Source organism: Phalacrocorax aristotelis, chromosome 4 (genome assembly GCF_949628215.1).
Source record: "Phalacrocorax aristotelis chromosome 4, bGulAri2.1, whole genome shotgun sequence".
Classification (NCBI taxonomy): Eukaryota; Metazoa; Chordata; class Aves; order Suliformes; family Phalacrocoracidae; genus Phalacrocorax; species Phalacrocorax aristotelis.
The window spans coordinates 1519176-1537160 of record NC_134279.1 but is presented as its reverse complement, the minus strand read 5'-3'; the positions used below and the strand labels follow the sequence as shown (position 1 = coordinate 1537160).

General features: G+C 43.6%; 2 protein-coding genes across 8 annotated transcripts in view; both read right to left on the bottom strand.

Moving 5' to 3' along the window:
* Positions 1–3614: 3614 nt before the first annotated feature.
* Positions 3615–9484, bottom strand: COX18 (cytochrome c oxidase assembly factor COX18). The gene is made up of 6 exons (XM_075089961.1): positions 9169–9484; positions 7831–7931; positions 6960–7123; positions 5756–5868; positions 4608–4715; positions 3615–3938 (listed from the first exon to the last, which is right to left on the bottom strand). The coding sequence occupies exons 1-6, from the start codon at positions 9445–9447 to the stop codon at positions 3765–3767; spliced, it is 939 nt and encodes a 312-aa protein (XP_074946062.1). The 5' UTR covers positions 9448–9484; the 3' UTR covers positions 3615–3764.
* A 1988-nt stretch (positions 9485–11472) lies between these two features.
* ANKRD17 (ankyrin repeat domain 17) overlaps positions 11473–17985 on the bottom strand; it is a 93746-nt gene continuing 87233 nt past the window's right edge. For 6 of the 7 annotated variants that reach the window (XM_075089946.1, XM_075089947.1, XM_075089951.1 and 3 more), the window contains 5 exons: positions 17683–17880; positions 16357–16605; positions 14314–14489; positions 13826–13990; positions 11473–12062 (listed from right to left, as the gene is read on the bottom strand). In XM_075089946.1, coding sequence (XP_074946047.1) covers positions 12003–12062; positions 13826–13990; positions 14314–14489; positions 16357–16605; positions 17683–17880 — 848 coding nt within the window. In that variant the 3' untranslated portion in view covers positions 11473–12002. The remainder of the gene's footprint in view (positions 12063–13825; positions 13991–14313; positions 14490–16356; positions 16606–17682; positions 17881–17985) is intronic. The other variant, XM_075089948.1, reaches the window with a different exon arrangement.

Here is a 17985-nt window from a genome sequence, read left to right as displayed (position 1 = left end):
AAGGAATGTAATCCTCTTTGCAGAATTCTGTGTTAACTCAGTTGTACGAATCAGGAGCTGTGCTATGCTCTCTGCAGTGCCATATCATAGTTCCTCTGCTACCTTCTGTATTTCTGAAGAACAGCAGTTTCATTTGTGACAGCGTCTATCCCATGAGAAAGATAATCAACCGTTGTATGCCTCGCACGGGTTTTACCAGACGTTGGCCAACTTGAAACTCCTCGGCCAAAGTACTCCAGAATGGTGTCTTTCCAAAAGCCAGGTTGTGAATGGTTAAATATTTTTGCCTCATATCTATATTTTTAAAATAATATGTAAATTAATGAGTTGTTCTTTTTCTCTGCAGTTCCAGTCCGAACAGTCTGGATTTTGTTTATCTCATATCCTTATTACTAACAAGCATTTGGTTTCCAACACGGAAACAATAGTGAACACCAGAGCCGTGCCTGAACTCCTTTCCAGAGGGGAAGGATAATAACGTCACCACCATAAAATAGCTTCAGTCTTGCCGGGCTGCTACCATAGAGATGGGGGACCAAGGATGAACAAGCGAGACAAAACGTCCACACCACCCTCCTATCTCAGACTCTAAGTATCAAAGCAAGGACAAAAACCAGTTCATTAACATTTTCCAAACTCAGAAGTTTGGAAAGCCCAACACACACAAATATTTTCAAAACGTGATTACCTGTTCTTGGCAATTCAACTGACAGAGTAAATGAGATGAAAGTGACTAACCCGTCACAGAGAGAGGGGAACCACTCAGAATTAGCATGCAGAATTCCAGCTTGCAAAGCCACAAGCATGGTGTTTCCATGCCAAAATTATCGAAGATGGCTCCAGCTCTGCCAAAATTGTGTTCCCCCCATCTCCCCAGTGCCTCTAGCAGCACCCAGAAACAGGTGCTTCAGAAGAAAGTGCAGGAAACAAGTCAAACACAGGTGTGGAGTAACTCACCTCCTGAGAACTTTCCTATTAGTCCTGATAGTTTGAGTTCAGGTTTAATTTAGTAGATTTTTATTATATTTGAAAACACTCCAGACCTTTCTTACCCTTATATTAACTCTAAGTACATTTATCTGTGGCCAGTTCCCATTAAATCCAATGCCTTATATTCCTTCTGTACACACTTCTGAGTTTTTATTAACTGTGGTTATTTTGTGGTGTATTTATCAACTGCTAAACTTAGCACCCGAACAGTCACTAAATCCTGCTGTGCTATTTGAGATGCCAAAGAATACAAAGTCACTCTTTATAATTCTGTGAGTGACATCAAGAGCACTGTATCTCACCGAGCCTGATTGCCTCGTTTTGCCACGCAGCCAGACCTGGTATCAACTTTGTGAAGCGAGACATTCCACAACACTAAAGACAAAACACAAGTTCAAATACCAACACTCAAAATCTTGCACAAGCACCTCCTTACTGGAATAACCAACCTGTTCTCCTGTATTTAAAGAATTGCATGCATGTTCGCAAACGAGACTACAGCCTCTGACTGAAATCTCAAAAGGGAAGGAAATGTATTTCAAGGAAAGAAACCTTATTACAGAGTAGCAAGCTTGCCATTAGTCTTAAGGAAACAGTAGCCCATATTAAGCAACAGTTAGAACTCAGAACTATCATTTTAGAACAGCACAACCTAAAATTTTAATTGCTGCTCTTCCTTAAAAATTCTAGAAATTCATGCAAGATATTATTGAACAAACTGTACATATGAGTGGAAGAAAATGTGCAAGTCAGTGATTCCTAAGCAGAAACAAGCAGATAAAAGGATCACTGAGCTCCTGATATGACACGAGAATACAATCGGTCTGTTACACCATCGGATGGGATGCTGCTAGAGATTCAGCATTACCTGTGCAGAACAGAAAACCCCATTCTTGTCTTGACCTATACAATGACTGGCAATGCACCACTCACAATACCGAATACACTCCCAGCTGTATGCTTGAAAAACAGTGTTCTAAGTAATTTGTGACTTTTGCCAGATAAGACATGAATACAATCATAGAACCGCGCTGCTGGAAAGGGAATTCTGGAGGTCTCTAATCCGACCACCGGCCCAGGGCAGGGCCCATTACAAGCACGTTCCTCAGGGCCTCCTTGCCCAGTTGGCATTTCAAGTCCCTCCCATAATGCAGATACAATTCCTCCAGAAAACCAGGTGTTGGACCATCCTCGAGGTAAAAACCATGGGTTTTTTGTATCAACTCTGATACGTTTTGTCTTCTGACTTGTCCCCACTGCCTCTCATCCTTCCTCTATGCACTTCTGAGCTCCCAGGAATAACAACATCGCTTCGCCTGCTGGCTGCACTCTTGTTAATGTAGCCCAGTAGACAGCGGCTCCCCTCCTACAAGCAGGCACCTCAGGGCTGAAAATTAGGAATGTTTAGTTTCAAACAAAATTTCTGAGAAAACATCCCTGCACTATCTGCATGCCAAACCTTGATAAACTCCTCCAACCCCATGTCTTGCTCAGGGGTCAGGCCAACAGGAAGAAATAAACCAAACACTACAGACTGTTTCCACCACAACAAAGGCAAGAGACCCATCAGGTTGTTACTGCTGTCTACATCTGCCTGGCAGGCCACCTGCTTCTCTCTTTCCTAGTGCTAAATAGTTTCCTCTAATGACAAAAGCGCCAGTTATTTTAACAATTCCTTCCTATTATCAAAGATTAATGAGCACTAACTGCGACGGTTAAAACATGAATCACCTCAGCTCTGCACTGTGATGAGCATCTAAGATCAAAGAACACAAGCAATGCTTTGCCCTCTATCCTGATTTCTGCCTCTCGAAGGAAGAAGGTGACCCTTTCCAAGACTGGACTTGCACACCTTCTGTGCAGAGGGACAGTGGTGTGCACAAGTTTCACAACAGCGTACGCCTGGTGACTTATGGTGTATGCAGAGCAGGGTGAGATGTGAACCTGAATACCCTTACAGGAGGGGCATACTTGTAGTGACACTGATGTTCACGTGAAAAAAAGATCACACACAGGTCCTTTACGGCATAAAAGATTTGCACTTTACCTTCAAGATTCACACTGAAGAAGAGACCTGATACACAGTTGAATTAAGTATTTGGTTTCTTACCATCATTAGTTCTTTTCAAGGTGCTACTTTTGCCTCATTTTAGTATATACAGTCAGAATGCTGTCACTCAGCAGCTGATGATCAGAAATGATAGAAGCCTGTCCTAGCTCCAAACCGAATGCACAAGAGACTGACAGCAACCTAGTTCACTCTGCAGTTACAGGAAATCAGCTCTCAGAGCTGTTAAGATCACTACCACATGAACCACCTGAAAAATGAACAACTATACCTGATGACCAATCTGCACAGGTGTCTTAAATAAACCAGTAACTACTGCATCACTCCATCTAGCCTTTTCCCTCTCCCCAAAACTTGTTCACTAGCCCGTAGGTCAGATCAGCTTCACTACAAGGCGGCAGCCTACACGAGTCAGTTTTATTTAATATTCACCTGCACAATTCCTTACAATGACTCGGCAGACAAGCCTGTATTACTGGACTATTCTAACTGCAAAACGACCACCCTTGGCAGAAAACTTCCCAACAAACATACATTTGTGCTGAACAATTGTTCGTTACAGCCACGCAGTCAATGCTTTATTTGGAAAATAAATATAATTCCAGCTGCAACACTGTACAGTACATAAGTACATCTCAAAAAAACAGCACTACTTAATTACCCATGCAACATTTGTGGGACAGGTCTTCTGACAGTTCGAATGACATCATTTCTTAAAACTGTATTTGGTAGTCAAGGCAGACACAATATCTCTGTAAGGGGTATCCGAGTCAGCTTTGGTCCTTGGTATGCAACACAGTCGACGAAAAGTCGGAGAACGCAGCAACAGGTTGTGCGAGAGTCCCACGAAGCTGGAGGACAGCCAGTACAACGCCATGGACTGCAACGAGACAAACACCTGGGTCAGCCTCCCCAGGGGCAAGCAAAACGCTACGATTTTAGGCAGCTCTTCATGAACCACGACCGCTGGTTACGCCCAGCTACCAAGAAAAATAACTCACCTAAAACCACTCCTCTCAATAACAGTAATGGCTTCCATTTCAAATGCATTTTTCACTTGCACAACTCTTCTGGGAAAAAAGAGTCATCTATACTGAAGTCTGACAGCATTTCATAAATTAATTGATATTAGACTTGCTTAAACTTCTCTATTTCAGACTAAGGTGATAAGCCACACAACTAGATATTTTCGTTTTACTAACCACTGCAAAAACATTCAGAAGCAGAACACCCAGTAAAAACTTATCCTCTCATTTTTGAGATCGCAAAAAAGACACTAACCCGCTCTGAACGTCCTTCCAAGCCCCAGTTTGTGAAAATGATGTTTAGAAACAGTAAGTTTGCGTATTCTTCCCTCTTGGACCAAAATAATCCTAATGCGTTAAAAATTTAAATGTATAAGTAAACGAAACACCTTATTTATTTTAGGGCATGCTGTCCTAGAGAGTAGGGTCTGTTAAATACACCGGGCTTTCGGGCTACTCTTCAAGCGCTAGGAACATGCCAGGGTCACAGGATAACGGACGCCCCATTAAGAGCCTGTACTTACAGAGGGGACGGTTGCAGCAACAGGGATCATTATGACCGACACCACTCTAAAGAAATTCGTTGCAAACTTCTGGAATCTGGAAACTTTCATTTTTTGTGAAGCAAAGATCTGAAAGAAGAGAAACCCACAGCTATAAACAAGCTTTTTTTGAAACAACTAAAAGGAGAAAAAAGGCAACAGTGGGGTTTCCTGTAACCCAGCACTCTCGTTCACCTATTACTTTCATGCTGCACCCTCCATTTCCATTAACATACTGCTACAATCTCATCTGACTCGGCTGATGTTTGACATGTTCAGTCCTTTGTAGAAAATGCCGTACCAACCTAGCAGAGCTCCCAACAATCATTTCACGATAACTTTACATAGTCACTTTTGCACATGTGGACGTCCCAACGCCTCAGCCCAAAGCACGGTCCCCTCAGAAAAGGCTGCCAACAGGAAACAGCCCTGAAGCGGCTGACAGGTAACTGAGGGAAAGCAGAATCAGGTCTAGAGTCACATGCTGACTTTTTGTCCCTAAGACAGTCTCATTCCACCTGACAAAGAAGAAAATGGAGTAAGAATGAAATCCAGATGGTTAGAATCTGATGAGAACACCTCGCAGAAAAATCAAGAAGAAAAATATTTCCCCAAAAATGAGAAATAAAGACTTTTTTTCTTTTTGCTGTTTCCGCCGATTAATCTCCCCAGCAATGCAAAGAACTTCTGGATTTTTCCAATTTGTTAAGAAGAACACATAATGCTGTTAGTTTTGACCACCAGGCAGTAACAAATAAGAGTGGGGGGAGAGAGCAGAACAAACCAAAAACCCCCACGTGTGTTTTCATATGCATAGCACCCCGGAAGCTCATTTGAACATCATGCAACAAGACTTCAGAGTCAAGACTAAATGTTACTGGGGCTCGAGTAAAGCCCATAAAGCATCTGAGACATGTCACATCAGAGCTGGTCATTTCTACAAAAGACACCCACACATTCAAATACACAGAACAATTAAGTTATTTTTAAGTTCTGCCCAAGCAGATTAAAGCAGTGATAACCTGTAACTACCCTTATGTTACCGTATTTTATGACTGGGCAATATTGTCTTACAATTCTATAAAAAGAAGTATCCTTTTGCAATCATCCCATTTATTCCACCAACGTACCTCCACGATCAGCAAATTCATAAGTCCCAGTGAAACTGGCAAAATCCACGTAGAATCTGGTGTTGTGAGGTCTGCAAACCACAATGCTCCGCCGGCTGAAAACTGTTGCTGAACTACACAAATAGTTTAAAGAAAATATGGAATTAAGTCTCATTTGCTGCCTCAAGTTGGCCAGAACTGTACCATGTATTACAATCAAATCATCCAACTTTCCAGGTACATTTTATCTACATGATATGTACTATTAAAGCAGAAATGTGTGGTTTAACAGAACACACATCAAGGCAGTCTGCTCTCCATGCAACTAAAAAATGGTAGAAGACAAGCTGAGATGCGGCTTCGCCCGTGACAGCCACCGATTCAGGCAAACCTGTGATAAAAACTAGCTTGATCTCAATTACCATTTTACGAGCCAATGAGGAAAATACACAATGCAGTAACCTACGGTGACTACAGATTTTGTGTTTTGGAAATAATAATATTTTTCTTAATAACTATATCACTCGTTATATTTTTGTTTAGAAGAACAAACTATAAACTCTCTTCTAAAACATCAGTATTTCTATTTAAAAACCACACACACATTCACCTGTCTATAGTACTTCACGTAAAATGTCACACATAAGAAGAAAATACAGATTAATACTGGATGTGATGTGGGATGGGTAATATTAGTTGCTAAATATGCTTATCTTGTGAACCAGAAAAATCCCAAGGCATTTTTTTTTCTAGTAACCCTGTCTTCAGAAGGCCACAAAATAATTCAAGGCTCACACGGCCTAATAAAATGCCTCACATTGCTCCCAGAGCTCAAACCCTGACAGTGCTTTTGAAGAGGCCTCCCACAAAGGTCACAACATTACTACAAATACTGAGGGTGTACAAGCAGCAATCAGTGATACTCTGGATGCTGTGACTACCTGCTGGACGAGTTCCAACCGAAGAAGAGTATAGGTGCGGTCCAGACACGAGTTCCTTGCATAGATGAACAGTGGTTTTGCTCTAGTACAATGTGTGCACTGTGCCCAATCAATGGCTTTGAAATGAATTTTTATTTTTATCAGATATTTATCTACGCTTAAGCTATATTAACTTTAAAAACTTAGTAGTGGAGTAGTTTTTGTATCAGCTAACAGGTCAAGCTCAGGAGATAGTGTTCTTTAACCAACAAAGCGTCTGGAAAGAGCGTGTCCAGTTTAATCACCTTTCGAGTCGGTGGCGCCAACACTGCAGTTGCGCAAAGCGAGGGACACGCAAACCCACACTGGAATCTGCACCCACACCACTAAAGTGGCTTTGAAGGGATGGCAGTTGTCTCGAACGTACAGGTCCGTAATAATCCTCCGTAGGTTTTTCTTAAAGTGGAACCTTTAAGAAAGAAAAAAAAAAGCCCTCTCATAACACCTGTTAGAGTAACGTCTCGAACTGTGAAACAGCAATTCTACAGGCTGCGCACGTCCAATTGGCTTCTTTGGGTACAACCTTGGAAAACCTGAAAGCCCTTCCTCTCCAAATGTGCCCCTCTCCTTTGCCAACCCTCTTCCCTCATAACTTTTAGCCCTGTTGCTTTAAGCAGCTTTTCACAACAAAAATTCCCACTGTCACTGGCAGCTACCAGTAAGTCATTTGATATTGTATTTCATGGTGCTTCTTGTCTGAACTAGGGTGTAACTTTCTCAATACAGAGGCAATCAGCCAGTTACATGATCCTCAGTAACCCAGCTGAGATACGCTGCTACTGTGCAGGGCCCAGTGCTACGCCAACGAAGAGGTCCACAACCACTCAAGCCTCAAGTTCCAACAACATTTAGATGCCATAATAGCTAAGAAAACTTTAGTCCCAAGTGAAAACAACAGTAACAATCCTGGATGCAGCCCTGTAATCATAAGCCTGTCACAAGTTCAGACTCTGAAGGGCAACAAAACAAACACAATTAAGCTGTAGAAGCGGTAACAAAATCTAAGCTTTAGGCAGCAGGAGAATCCGTCTACAGGACTGTTGCTTGTAGGACTTTCCCTCCTGCTACCCTTCAATCTAAAATAGATTTATAAGGTATACACAATTGCCATCTTACCTGGCCACCTTTTCAGACCAACCCAGTTGCTTTCCACGAACAGAAACTTCATAGCGAAGACGCTCAGCTAGTTTTTTAATCTCAGGCTGCAAATTTTCCAACTAGCTAAAGAAAAGGAAAAACGTTTATGCACAGTTACACAAAACAACCGCTTCCTTTCCCCACCTAATACCGTACAGACATTAAAAACAACTGTGAAAGACAACGCACGCATCCGTGAACACCTTTAAACAAAATGAACATGTGAAGATACTGACAAGAAGTATTTAAAATAACCTCTAAGATACTGACTTACTACTGAGGGAAACAAACCAGGAATTTGATTTTATATTTCGTTGTTAATAAGCATCTTTTCTCTCTTCATTCAGGAACTGCGACCAGCTACTTTACTTAAAACAACCTTTAATGCCACCTCAGAAAGATTTAAAGCCCAGCAGGACACGCAACTTTGCAAGTCACCGGTCACTAGCCTGACGAATCAGAAGAGACCCCATTATACAAGAGTGCAGTACGACATTCACTTTTGCAACCAAAAGAAAAGGAAAAACGATCATTAGGAAAAAAAAACCGAGCCCAAATACACTGCAATAAAAAAATTCAATTATGCTGCTTCTGCAGTAACAGTCTTTAAAGGACAGCTGCTGAAGAACACGCCTAAGAAACACAGCTGCATCTACCAGTCTGACCTTTACACAGGTGAAGAATAAAGATCCAATTGATTGCAAATCCGTCCTGAGTTCTGGCAGCTGTGAAGCACCACCCAAAGTCCTCGTTAGGTGGTAAAAAACGAGCACAGAGAAGGAGAAACGCCCTGTTTCATACCACTGCACTGCCAAGGCTCCTTTACAGCTGCAGGCACAGCATATAACCTTTTCAGTAACTACCAACCGTTTTCCTCATTTTTGAAGAAAAATGGATATTTATAAACCGCTGAAGGCTGGTTTACTTTTAAGTTTTCAGTGGAGCAACTTTATCAGGACCTTTAAGTTAACGCAACAAATCACAGAAAGTACCTCGCACGCGCCAGCTGACCCTCACTCAAACAACCCGATTTCCATGCAGCGACCATGAAGCAGCACATCCCCATTTTTCAGTTTCTTTTATACTTCACACGCCCAAGGAAGGACCAGCGCAGGTTTTTAACCGGCCAAACCCCCCACCCCAGCTGCGGTGCCCTCTGCCACCCGAGACCAACGGACCGCAAAAGAGACCCCGGGTGAAGGAGGAAACCGCGGCCGCCGCTACGCGACCGCGCGTCTGTGGGAAGGTCCCAGGACCTACGGCCCCAAAGCCCGCGCCGAGCCCCTCAGCGCCCGCGGCCGCCCCTCGGGCACCCACCTTGGCCAGGAGGCGGCCCTGGTGGGCGGCGAGCGGCAGGGTGACGGCGGTGCGGAGCAGGGCGGCGCCGCCCACGATGGCGGCCCACCACGGCAGCCCCGTGGCCGCCTGCAGCGCCACCAGCCCCTCCTCCGCCCACTGCACGGGCGCCGAATGCGCCAGACCCTCGTACCAGCTGCCACCATCGCCGCTCGCTGCCGCCGCGACCGTTAACGACCGACCCCGCGCGCCGCCAACGGCCGCGCCACGCGACCCCCAACCCCGCGCCAGCCGCCACATGGCCAACGGTCGCGGCGCGTGCGCCCCGCCCTCATATGGGATGGGTGGGGTGGAGGGCGCATGCGCCCCGCGCCCTGCCGGCGCCGCGGCTGCCATGTTGATGAAGGGCAGGGGGAAGGGCCGGCGCCCCGGCGCAGGGTAAAGGCGGGGGCTAATCAGCAATTAACAACTCCCGCTGACCGGCTGAGCGCCTGTGCTGGGGTCACTGCAAGGCTCTGGACGTTGCAGAGTGTGGGCTCAGCGCCCGAGCGGCTAAACCACTGCTGCGTGCTCCACCCTGTTCTCTTCCCCTTCAGGCTAAAGGGTTTCCCCTCCACAGTATCCAGCCCTATTTAGGGAAAAGGAAGAGACCCCAGCTAACGGTCTTGCAAGAGTATGTTCCTTTTTTTTATTGGTCAAAGAAAAAGCAAAACATCTGAAAAAAACACTTTAAAAAAAGTTATCTGCAGAAAATAATGTTCCTTGTACAGACTTCCCAAAACACCCAGGATTTAATTTAACATGGAGAAGGAGCAGTACCAAGGCCTGGGCTGCTGTGGCCAGTTTGATATGTCAAATCAACAAAACGCAGGTGAGAAGCTCTGTTCTTTTGACCCACTGAGTTCATGGCTGTAATAAATACTGAGCACCATTTCTCAGTGGGATTACTTCTGATTAAGAACGCAAATAATCCTAAACAGCACTGAAGCATTACCCAAAAAATTCTACTACCTTGAGCCCTCTGCTAAAGTAGACTGAAAGGGCATTATTCCCCACTCACAGTAAGCTGCTGAAATGGAGTTTCCTTCATGTCTTTTAGCAGTTCTTCAGTGTGGAATCCATTTTGCTACCACCACTTCCTACACAACATATTTCAGGTGATCTCACAGCTGCAACAAGGAGCTTATTATTTTTAGAGCATTGCCGAAGGGCATGTTTGGGTACACCCAAACCTTCTGGACACCTCAGGAATAACACAGTATTTGAAAGGCAGCGGGTTTCTTTGGACAAGCACTGTTTGCTTCTGGCTTTCAAAGGAGTACCATAATAAATACAAAATAGCACTTTGTAAATTCCAGCCTTAACAGCAGCCCCTTTAACCCCCCCAGGATATTTCTCCCCCAGGTAGTATCTCTCAGGATAGTAACTTACAACAGAAGGGTTGACTCCAAGTGACATAGCAAAGAAAAACCAAGCTTTCCTTCAGCCTTTCTCCAGGCAGAATAACCAAGCAACAGACCACGCTGGCCCTTGCTTGTCCTGCACAGAAAGTGTAACACCTACCTGTAGGTCTGCTTTAAACCATACACAGACAAACCGTATGGGGATCCTGAGCGGAGCTGTGCGTCACTGCTGACCGAGTCGCCTCGCAGCATCTCCGAGACTTCGCCTCCCAGTACTGCTGTTCACTCCAAGCTACTCTAAGTGAAGAAGGTGAGCTCCTGACAATGACTGTAAGGAAATTCTCACTTGGACTTCTCAAAATAAACCTTCACGGGGCAGTGACCAAGTTTGGAGCAAGAGATTGCCTCCTAGAACAAAGCCACTTATTCTGAAATAAGCCTTCCTTCAGAGTCAGTTTTCATCAGCAAAGTTCTGCTAAAACTGCAAATTAAGAGTCTCATTCTGGAACTAACACACACCATGGATATATGTTCTGAAATGACTTTTGTAGGCAAAGGAAGGAACCAGAGGAACAAGCTCTGGGAGCACTCGTGGAACAGAACAGACCTTGCTGAATCCACCCAAGTGTAAGAATAATTTTTAATAGATGCTGCAGTGTTTTACATTTACCGGGCAAGTAGTTGGGTTCAGTGTGGCGACGACTCTGAAAATACCAAAAGGCTGTTTTCTCAGGCGCTTTTTGCTGAAAAGCCTTTCATGGAAGGAAAATGGAAACTCTCTTAATATCTTTTTACAACTGATGTATGCCTTCTCAAAAAAATCCAGCACACGTTTGTGAAAAAGCCCGTCGGTAATGCCCATGGTGGGTTTTGGTTTGGGTTTTTTTTTTTATAATGTACTTAAATTACACAAGTAGAAAAGTTATGCTTATTAATAGTTTAATGTATGAAGGAAACATCCAGATTTCTGAATATGAAGGTACATATCTCACATTAATTTAAGTCTACATAAAGTAGAGCCTCTATACTGACATATTGAAATTTACTTTCTGCTTAGCCATTTGTTATGTAAACAATTGTACATTTATTTGCCATTCTAAAACTTCAGGATCAAGTTTACATAATTTTGCTAATTTTCTGTGTTTGCTCAGAAGCAGTTTACAGTACTAAAACCAACCAGCCAAAGAACAGCTTCAACAGAAAGTTATGTCAAAAAAAAAAAAAAAAAAGGAAAGAAAAGAATAAAGGCTAACTAAGTTGAAACGTATGATGGTGGGGAATGGGCGGTCACAATGTTCACAGAAAAAGGTCAGTTAGTAAGTTCTTCTGCAAAAAGCCTACACACTTCAGTCAAGCACATCAGTAGAATGATCTGGGAGCACATAAACTGTTTCTGCCATTTGTGTTTTCCTCTGCAAGAAAGGAATCTCAAGGCTAGCAAGTTGATCCCACTCAGCCAAGTTGGTTCATATGCACACTGTTCATGTGAGGTGTCCAAGTTCCAGTCCACACCTGGAAGAGAAAGCTTCGTTTAACACCATGCTTCGGGGCTGCTCAAAGCAGTTCACAAATCAAAACCACACCGCAGTGCTCACAGTTTTCACTGCGCCCAAGTAAAGCCCAACATCAGACAACACAGCCACGAACCAACAAACTGTACTGAGTTCCCTTCAGCACTTGTTCTATCCTGCTGCAATTCAGGAGAGACGCGAGGGAAATGGGGGTTTTGTCTTTCTGCCTGTACTTTTTTCACCTTGGCCAAAGGGTCCATTCCCCCTCTCCCTTTCAACTTTGTGCAAAAAATCACTGTCAGCCAGCCTGACTGCTTTCCTTCATAGCAAAACCAAAAAGAGATATCAACGCTATTTATGCCCACTCATTTCTCCATCAAGCAACACTGATGAAATATATATTTTACTGTTCCACAGGAAAAATGCGTCCCTTTAGAAGCCGGGAAGAAAGTACTCCTAAACGTGCCAGGTCCGCTGTCAAGGACAACTAACAGGACGTGTATATGTGCGAAATTATTTGCAAGGACAACACCTGGAGGCCTCCAGCTTTCAGAGCGAGTGACTGTCTGTCTTCTTTACCTTCAGAAGGTCAGTCTATCAAGAACTCTACTTCTGGCACCTTGAATTATTTTCCCCCAATGCATACCAGCACCCTCAGCTCTGGGGAAACCCAAGTAGGACAAAGCAAAGCGTTCTCTGGGGGACCAACTTTTCTCACTAAACCAGAAGTCGCCTCACAGGGTCGTGAGCCACTTCAGAGCAATACAAGAATCGTCCAAATGACAGGCCACCTCTTCTGCTGCACACCCACGGTCTGCCAGAGCCGGGAGCTGCTGTTTTCAGCTTGGATGATTCCCAAGCAAATTAAGTCCAGAAATATCTTTATTTAGTAACAGTATAACAGAGCTCACTGTAAAACTGAAAATAAACACAGGCTATAATGTAACAAGAGCTACTGATGATCCGTGAAAGTATTAGCTGCTGGCTCAGTACCAGCAAGAGGTTTAGGGGAACAGAACCCCTGTACCTAAATTATATTTAGTGGACAAGCCTATAACCCAGGTGAGATCAGAGCAGTGGACAGAAGAGCTGCTTAGTACCCTCCCATGTGAACTCTTAACACAGTGAATGCATTATACCTTTCACTACCTGGCAACAATCCTTTAAATCTAATGCTGCTTTCCCTTTTTGGGAAGGGAAAGCTTAAATAACGGCAAATAAATGGCTTTTCTCACAGAAGGTAATTGACTGTGTTTTTCCCAAATGCAGAACTGCACAAACAGAAATCATGATAGTTTTGAGGAAAATATAGCGCATAAAACTCTCTTTCCTATGCACACTCACCTGCGACACATCATCAGAAAAGCTGCTCTGCAGTACTTAACCAGGTGTCCGCTTTGACTGAAGAGGCAAAGCTGCCCTGAGCTCAGCTGGAAGCAAGCTTCCCAGTTCTCAAGCACTAATACGTTCACACAAGTAACTACAGCACACTCCTTTGAACTGCATTAACTTAGTGGTGCTGATTTTTTCTTGGGACAACTTACTCCTATTTTTGGAGAGACAACTGATGTTCAGAACTTGTCAGTAAGCACGTACAGCACTCGGTGCTGCAGTGAGTAGCGGGGCTCTATCGGCTCGTTAGAGACATGAGCAAGAAGAAACATTGCGCTGTATTTTCATACCTTCTAACAGCTAAGCTCTTACCTTCACCACACTATTTCTCAAGTTAAAACGAAATTGCAAATATAGAAGTTGAAAACTTACCGTCTGAGGCCCATTATTTTCTGTGGAATTTGAAACCATCTTTATCAGCGAGTTCCAAGATGGGTCAGCAGCATGAGGCCCATTAAATATAGGGCCTCCAGTACCATCTGTGATGGGGGCTACAGGAGGAATCATTGCATTCCCATACACAGAGAAAGGCATACCCTGGAGGGAGGAAGAAGCAAGAATCAGTACGTAGTCACAAACACTGCTACTATTGCACATACAATGACAAAAGGGGATTTGTGTTCAAAAAATTATCCGTGCTGAAGCAGTAATGTAACGCCTGAATTTACAAAAAACATTTCCATGCATTTGTTCAATCACATCATGGACAAGTTATTTTTTATCAGATCTAGGCTCCTGCAAGACTGTGAGGGCTAGTCAGTGTTTTACATTACGCACGCTTCTGTGTGTCAGCACGTGAGGCAGATAACTAACAGAAATGGAGCGGTACCACGCGTTATCAAGTCCAAGAAGGTCATTACCCCGACTTTTGGGAAGTCCATGTATCCTGCAGGAACGGGCTGATGGAATGTACCGGAAGGCGTTACGATTCCCGTGCTGTCTCTCTCCATGGCTTGGTGTGAGAACACCCCTGGATCGGACATGGGCCTGTGGATCATGTGGCTCCCCATCCCGCTGTGACACCAGTCCACTTTATCTAACAGCACAGAAGACACAGCAACAGCATGACATGACACCCGCTAATCATCCATTCTCCACCCTCAACGTTTGCACACTGCAACGTTTCTAGAAGTGGCATTTGCTCAGCTTGCAGCTCCTATGCATCTACCCACATTAAAACTTAGGTGCACGTGGGATGGACAGCATCAGAAGCAGCACCTGCACGTAAAGTTACTCCATGGCATCAAGCCCAAGCCAATGCAAAGAGTTTTGAACAGTTATATACAACCAAACCATCACCTCTACATTTTTCCTTCACTTGAAAAGGAAGGCTGGCATTTGTTTTGACTGTTCCTCCTCCAAAAATTTAAATTCCTTGTGCATTTGGTGCTGTGGAAGGGGTAGGTGCGCTGTGAAGACTATTTGCTCTGCTTCGTTACCATTCTTTCATGAATTATTTAATGAACTAACAGACAGATAAATACTTTTGAAAAGCAAAACCAGAACATGACCGGCTGGAGATGTGTGCTCATGTTCTAATTACATGAATTCATTAAAGGCAGCTTGGTATTGTCACTACAGTTCAAACCCCAGACAACTGGAAAGCCAATTTTTCAAAATAGAACATAAGGAAATTACACTTAAAGGGGTGGAGGAGGAACACAGAAACACTTCTGAAGCTATCCTAATACTCAACATGAGAAGAGCTAACCTCATTCTGAACAGAAAATCAGAATGTTGAAGTAACTGAACAAAGTAGAAAGAAAACAGCAGCCTGGAAGCTAAGACAGACCTTAAGGGCAACTTTTACACCCTGACAACGCAAATGAACACACTCAATTTTTTCAGCCTTAGTGATGAATTGCCTCTCGCTACACAGATGGGAAAAAGACCATTAGTTAAGTAAAGAAAGGTGGGATGTATCCAGACCTATTTTGTATTTGGCAGAAAAAACCCAGTAATCACTTATCGCACGCAAAGCATGTGCATAGTCAGTCTGTTAAAACCTTAAGCTGTTTGGACTCCTCAGTCAAGCAGTGCAACAGGTTGTTCAGAGAGGCTGAGCAGTTTCCATCCTTGGAGGTTTTCAAAATCAGATTGGATAAAGCCTTGAGCAACCCTGATCAACCTCATAGCAAATCCCATTCTGTGCAGGAGGTTGAGATGACCTCCAGAGGTGCCATCCAGCATCACCTCATGATTCCCTCCTCTTCATCCCAAACAAAGAAAAACCAAATAAAAAAAACAACCCCCAAGAAATTCAGCAGTCTCCTATAAAAGGCATCCAAGACTCCTGAAGCGTTTGCTGAGAAAACCTGTCTCATCAGGAACTTAATTTTTTCATGAATTGTGGAATATTGAATTCTATGTGACTACAGCAGAGCCAAGAGCCTCGTGTTAGTGAAACACAAATGCCAGGACTGAAAATAACAAGGAATACTCAAACTCATAAATGAACTGCACCATCCTCAGCACAAAAAGCTCCATCTTGGCTATGAATTAAATAGTAACTCCTGCTGTACCAGATCATCTATCTATCAACAGAAAGAAAATACAGTTGTCTTGAGACATCTTCATCTCCCCTCTTCCTAAATCAGACGATCCTCACTCAGTTCATCCCTCTAAACCCTGTGGTTTTATCTTCCCTCCTATTTCCTGCTCTGAGTAACTACTCTACACAGCCAGGGCGTATCAGAACCCCTGAGGCTTTCTGAGGCTTTGTTGAAACACAGCCAAGTGGACAGGAGGGCAAACAGAAGTCCCTGCTCCCACTCCTTCGGAAAGAGCACTCCTACGTTTTGAGGCACCTGCTTCTGCACCGTCCTTCAGCTCCAAAGGAAAGTTAGGGAAACACACCGTTGTAGTCAACTGCAAGCACAGGGACATCCGTTAGCACTACGTACCTTGACTGCCACCTATACCTTCGAAGGACCAGATCCCACTATGTCCCACTGGAGCAGCTAGGTTGCTCCCAATAACAGATGGAGTAGAAGTTCCAGTTTGTCTGATACGTGCAGACCGTTCAGTCCCAATCGGAACAGGAACTTTTCTGTCCTGAGAAACATTACTGGGTTTTTCTGATCCCAAGGACACTGCTGAAGGGGTGGGAGATGGTGCTCTTACTCCAGAAGACACTGACTGAGCAGGGGATTCTGCAAGAAAATCCAGGATAGCACTTAGTAACAGCAGCCAGATCCTCTCAAGCCACCACCAACCTATGCTTTAAAGTCAAGCCACACATCAAACAAGTTAATATAGGTGGTGTGTTAATGCCACATTCGTACAGCAAACACATCAGCATAACTTCAATGGTTTACTTTCAGATCAGAGAGAGTCACCATCCATTTAGTCTCTTACATAAAATGGTTATCACGCCCTGCCAACTCAGCTACTGGATGTCCGCCGCAATCAATCACAACAGACCTCAAAATCTTAACTAAGCATTCCTGTCTATCGTTAATGGAGGATTTGAGGCTTATACCCAAAAGTATAGCCAAAAGAAACCTGTGCTTTTGTTTGGTTTGTTTCTTCTTGGGTTGTTTTGGGCTGAGTTTTTTGTTTGGTTGGTTGGTTTTTAATCCTGATTTGTTCTCAGTGGGGGTTTTTTTTGTAGGTTTTGTTTGGTTTTGTTTTTGCCAGTAAAACAGACTAACACATTCCCTGAACAAGCCAGCACTCAACAGTTTTTCTGTCTGAAAAACTCCACTACATAGCCAAAATGGCAGGGGCCAAACACTGAGGAAGGTACCAGAGCTTGTCTTAAGTATTTTCTCCTAGAACACATTAGACAGTTCTGTTTTAAGAACATCATTAAAACTAAGCAATCACCACTGTTGAGCTAGCTTTAGTATGAAACATTACATGGTTTACACAATGCACACTTGGAATGTTACCTTCATGAACAAAAAACCCCAACCTCTTCTTTGCAAAATGACTATAAGAATGTCATATATGTTAACAGGCCAAAGTTAATAGCAGCAAAAATAAGGAAGTCCACAATAGCAGGGCCTTTGCTGTTAAAAAAAAAAATAAACCAAACCACACACTAGAGATCAGAACTTGCACAAGAAAATTTTATGTGATCACAGACTAAAAGATTTAAAACATACCTAAAAACCTGACATTAAAAGTTATCATAACTAGAAAAGCCTACCTAAAATAGGCAGTGCGTGAGGCCACTTGGTTTGTACAATGGCTTCCGATCTAGTTTCCCACTGACTAGGACTCACCATTTGATGCTGATGAACATGGAGGCAATAAACTAAGTGGGGAAAAATGCTGTCTGTTAAAATTAGCAGCTGCAGGCGCTCCGCCGAGAGGTGTCCCAGGCGCGTATATCTGACCTCCTGAAAGGTTTGAGGCAAAGTTACCCAGGTGTGTAGAAGAAGGTGTTACAGAAGCGTAGGGTGAATCCATACTGACAATACCTACGGGAGAAATTGGTACAAATGACTCCCAGTACTCCAAGATCGCTGTGAAAAAGTCATCAATATCATGGAAATGATAAAAAACTGAAGTGAACTCTTATCCAA

Excerpts from the sequence above, each read along its gene's own strand:
- COX18 (XM_075089961.1), bottom strand. The coding sequence starts at position 9,447 with ATGTGGCGGCTGGCGCGGGGTTGGGGGTCGCGTGGCGCGGCCGTTGGC. Across the intron at positions 7,932-9,168 it reads AGGGCCGCCTCCTGGCCAAG|TTGGAAAATTTGCAGCCTGA; the intron begins GTGGGTGCCCGA and ends TTCTTTAGCTAG. Across the intron at positions 4,716-5,755 it reads TGAATTTGCTGATCGTGGAG|ATCTTTGCTTCACAAAAAAT; the intron begins GTACGTTGGTGG and ends CTCTTCTTTCAG.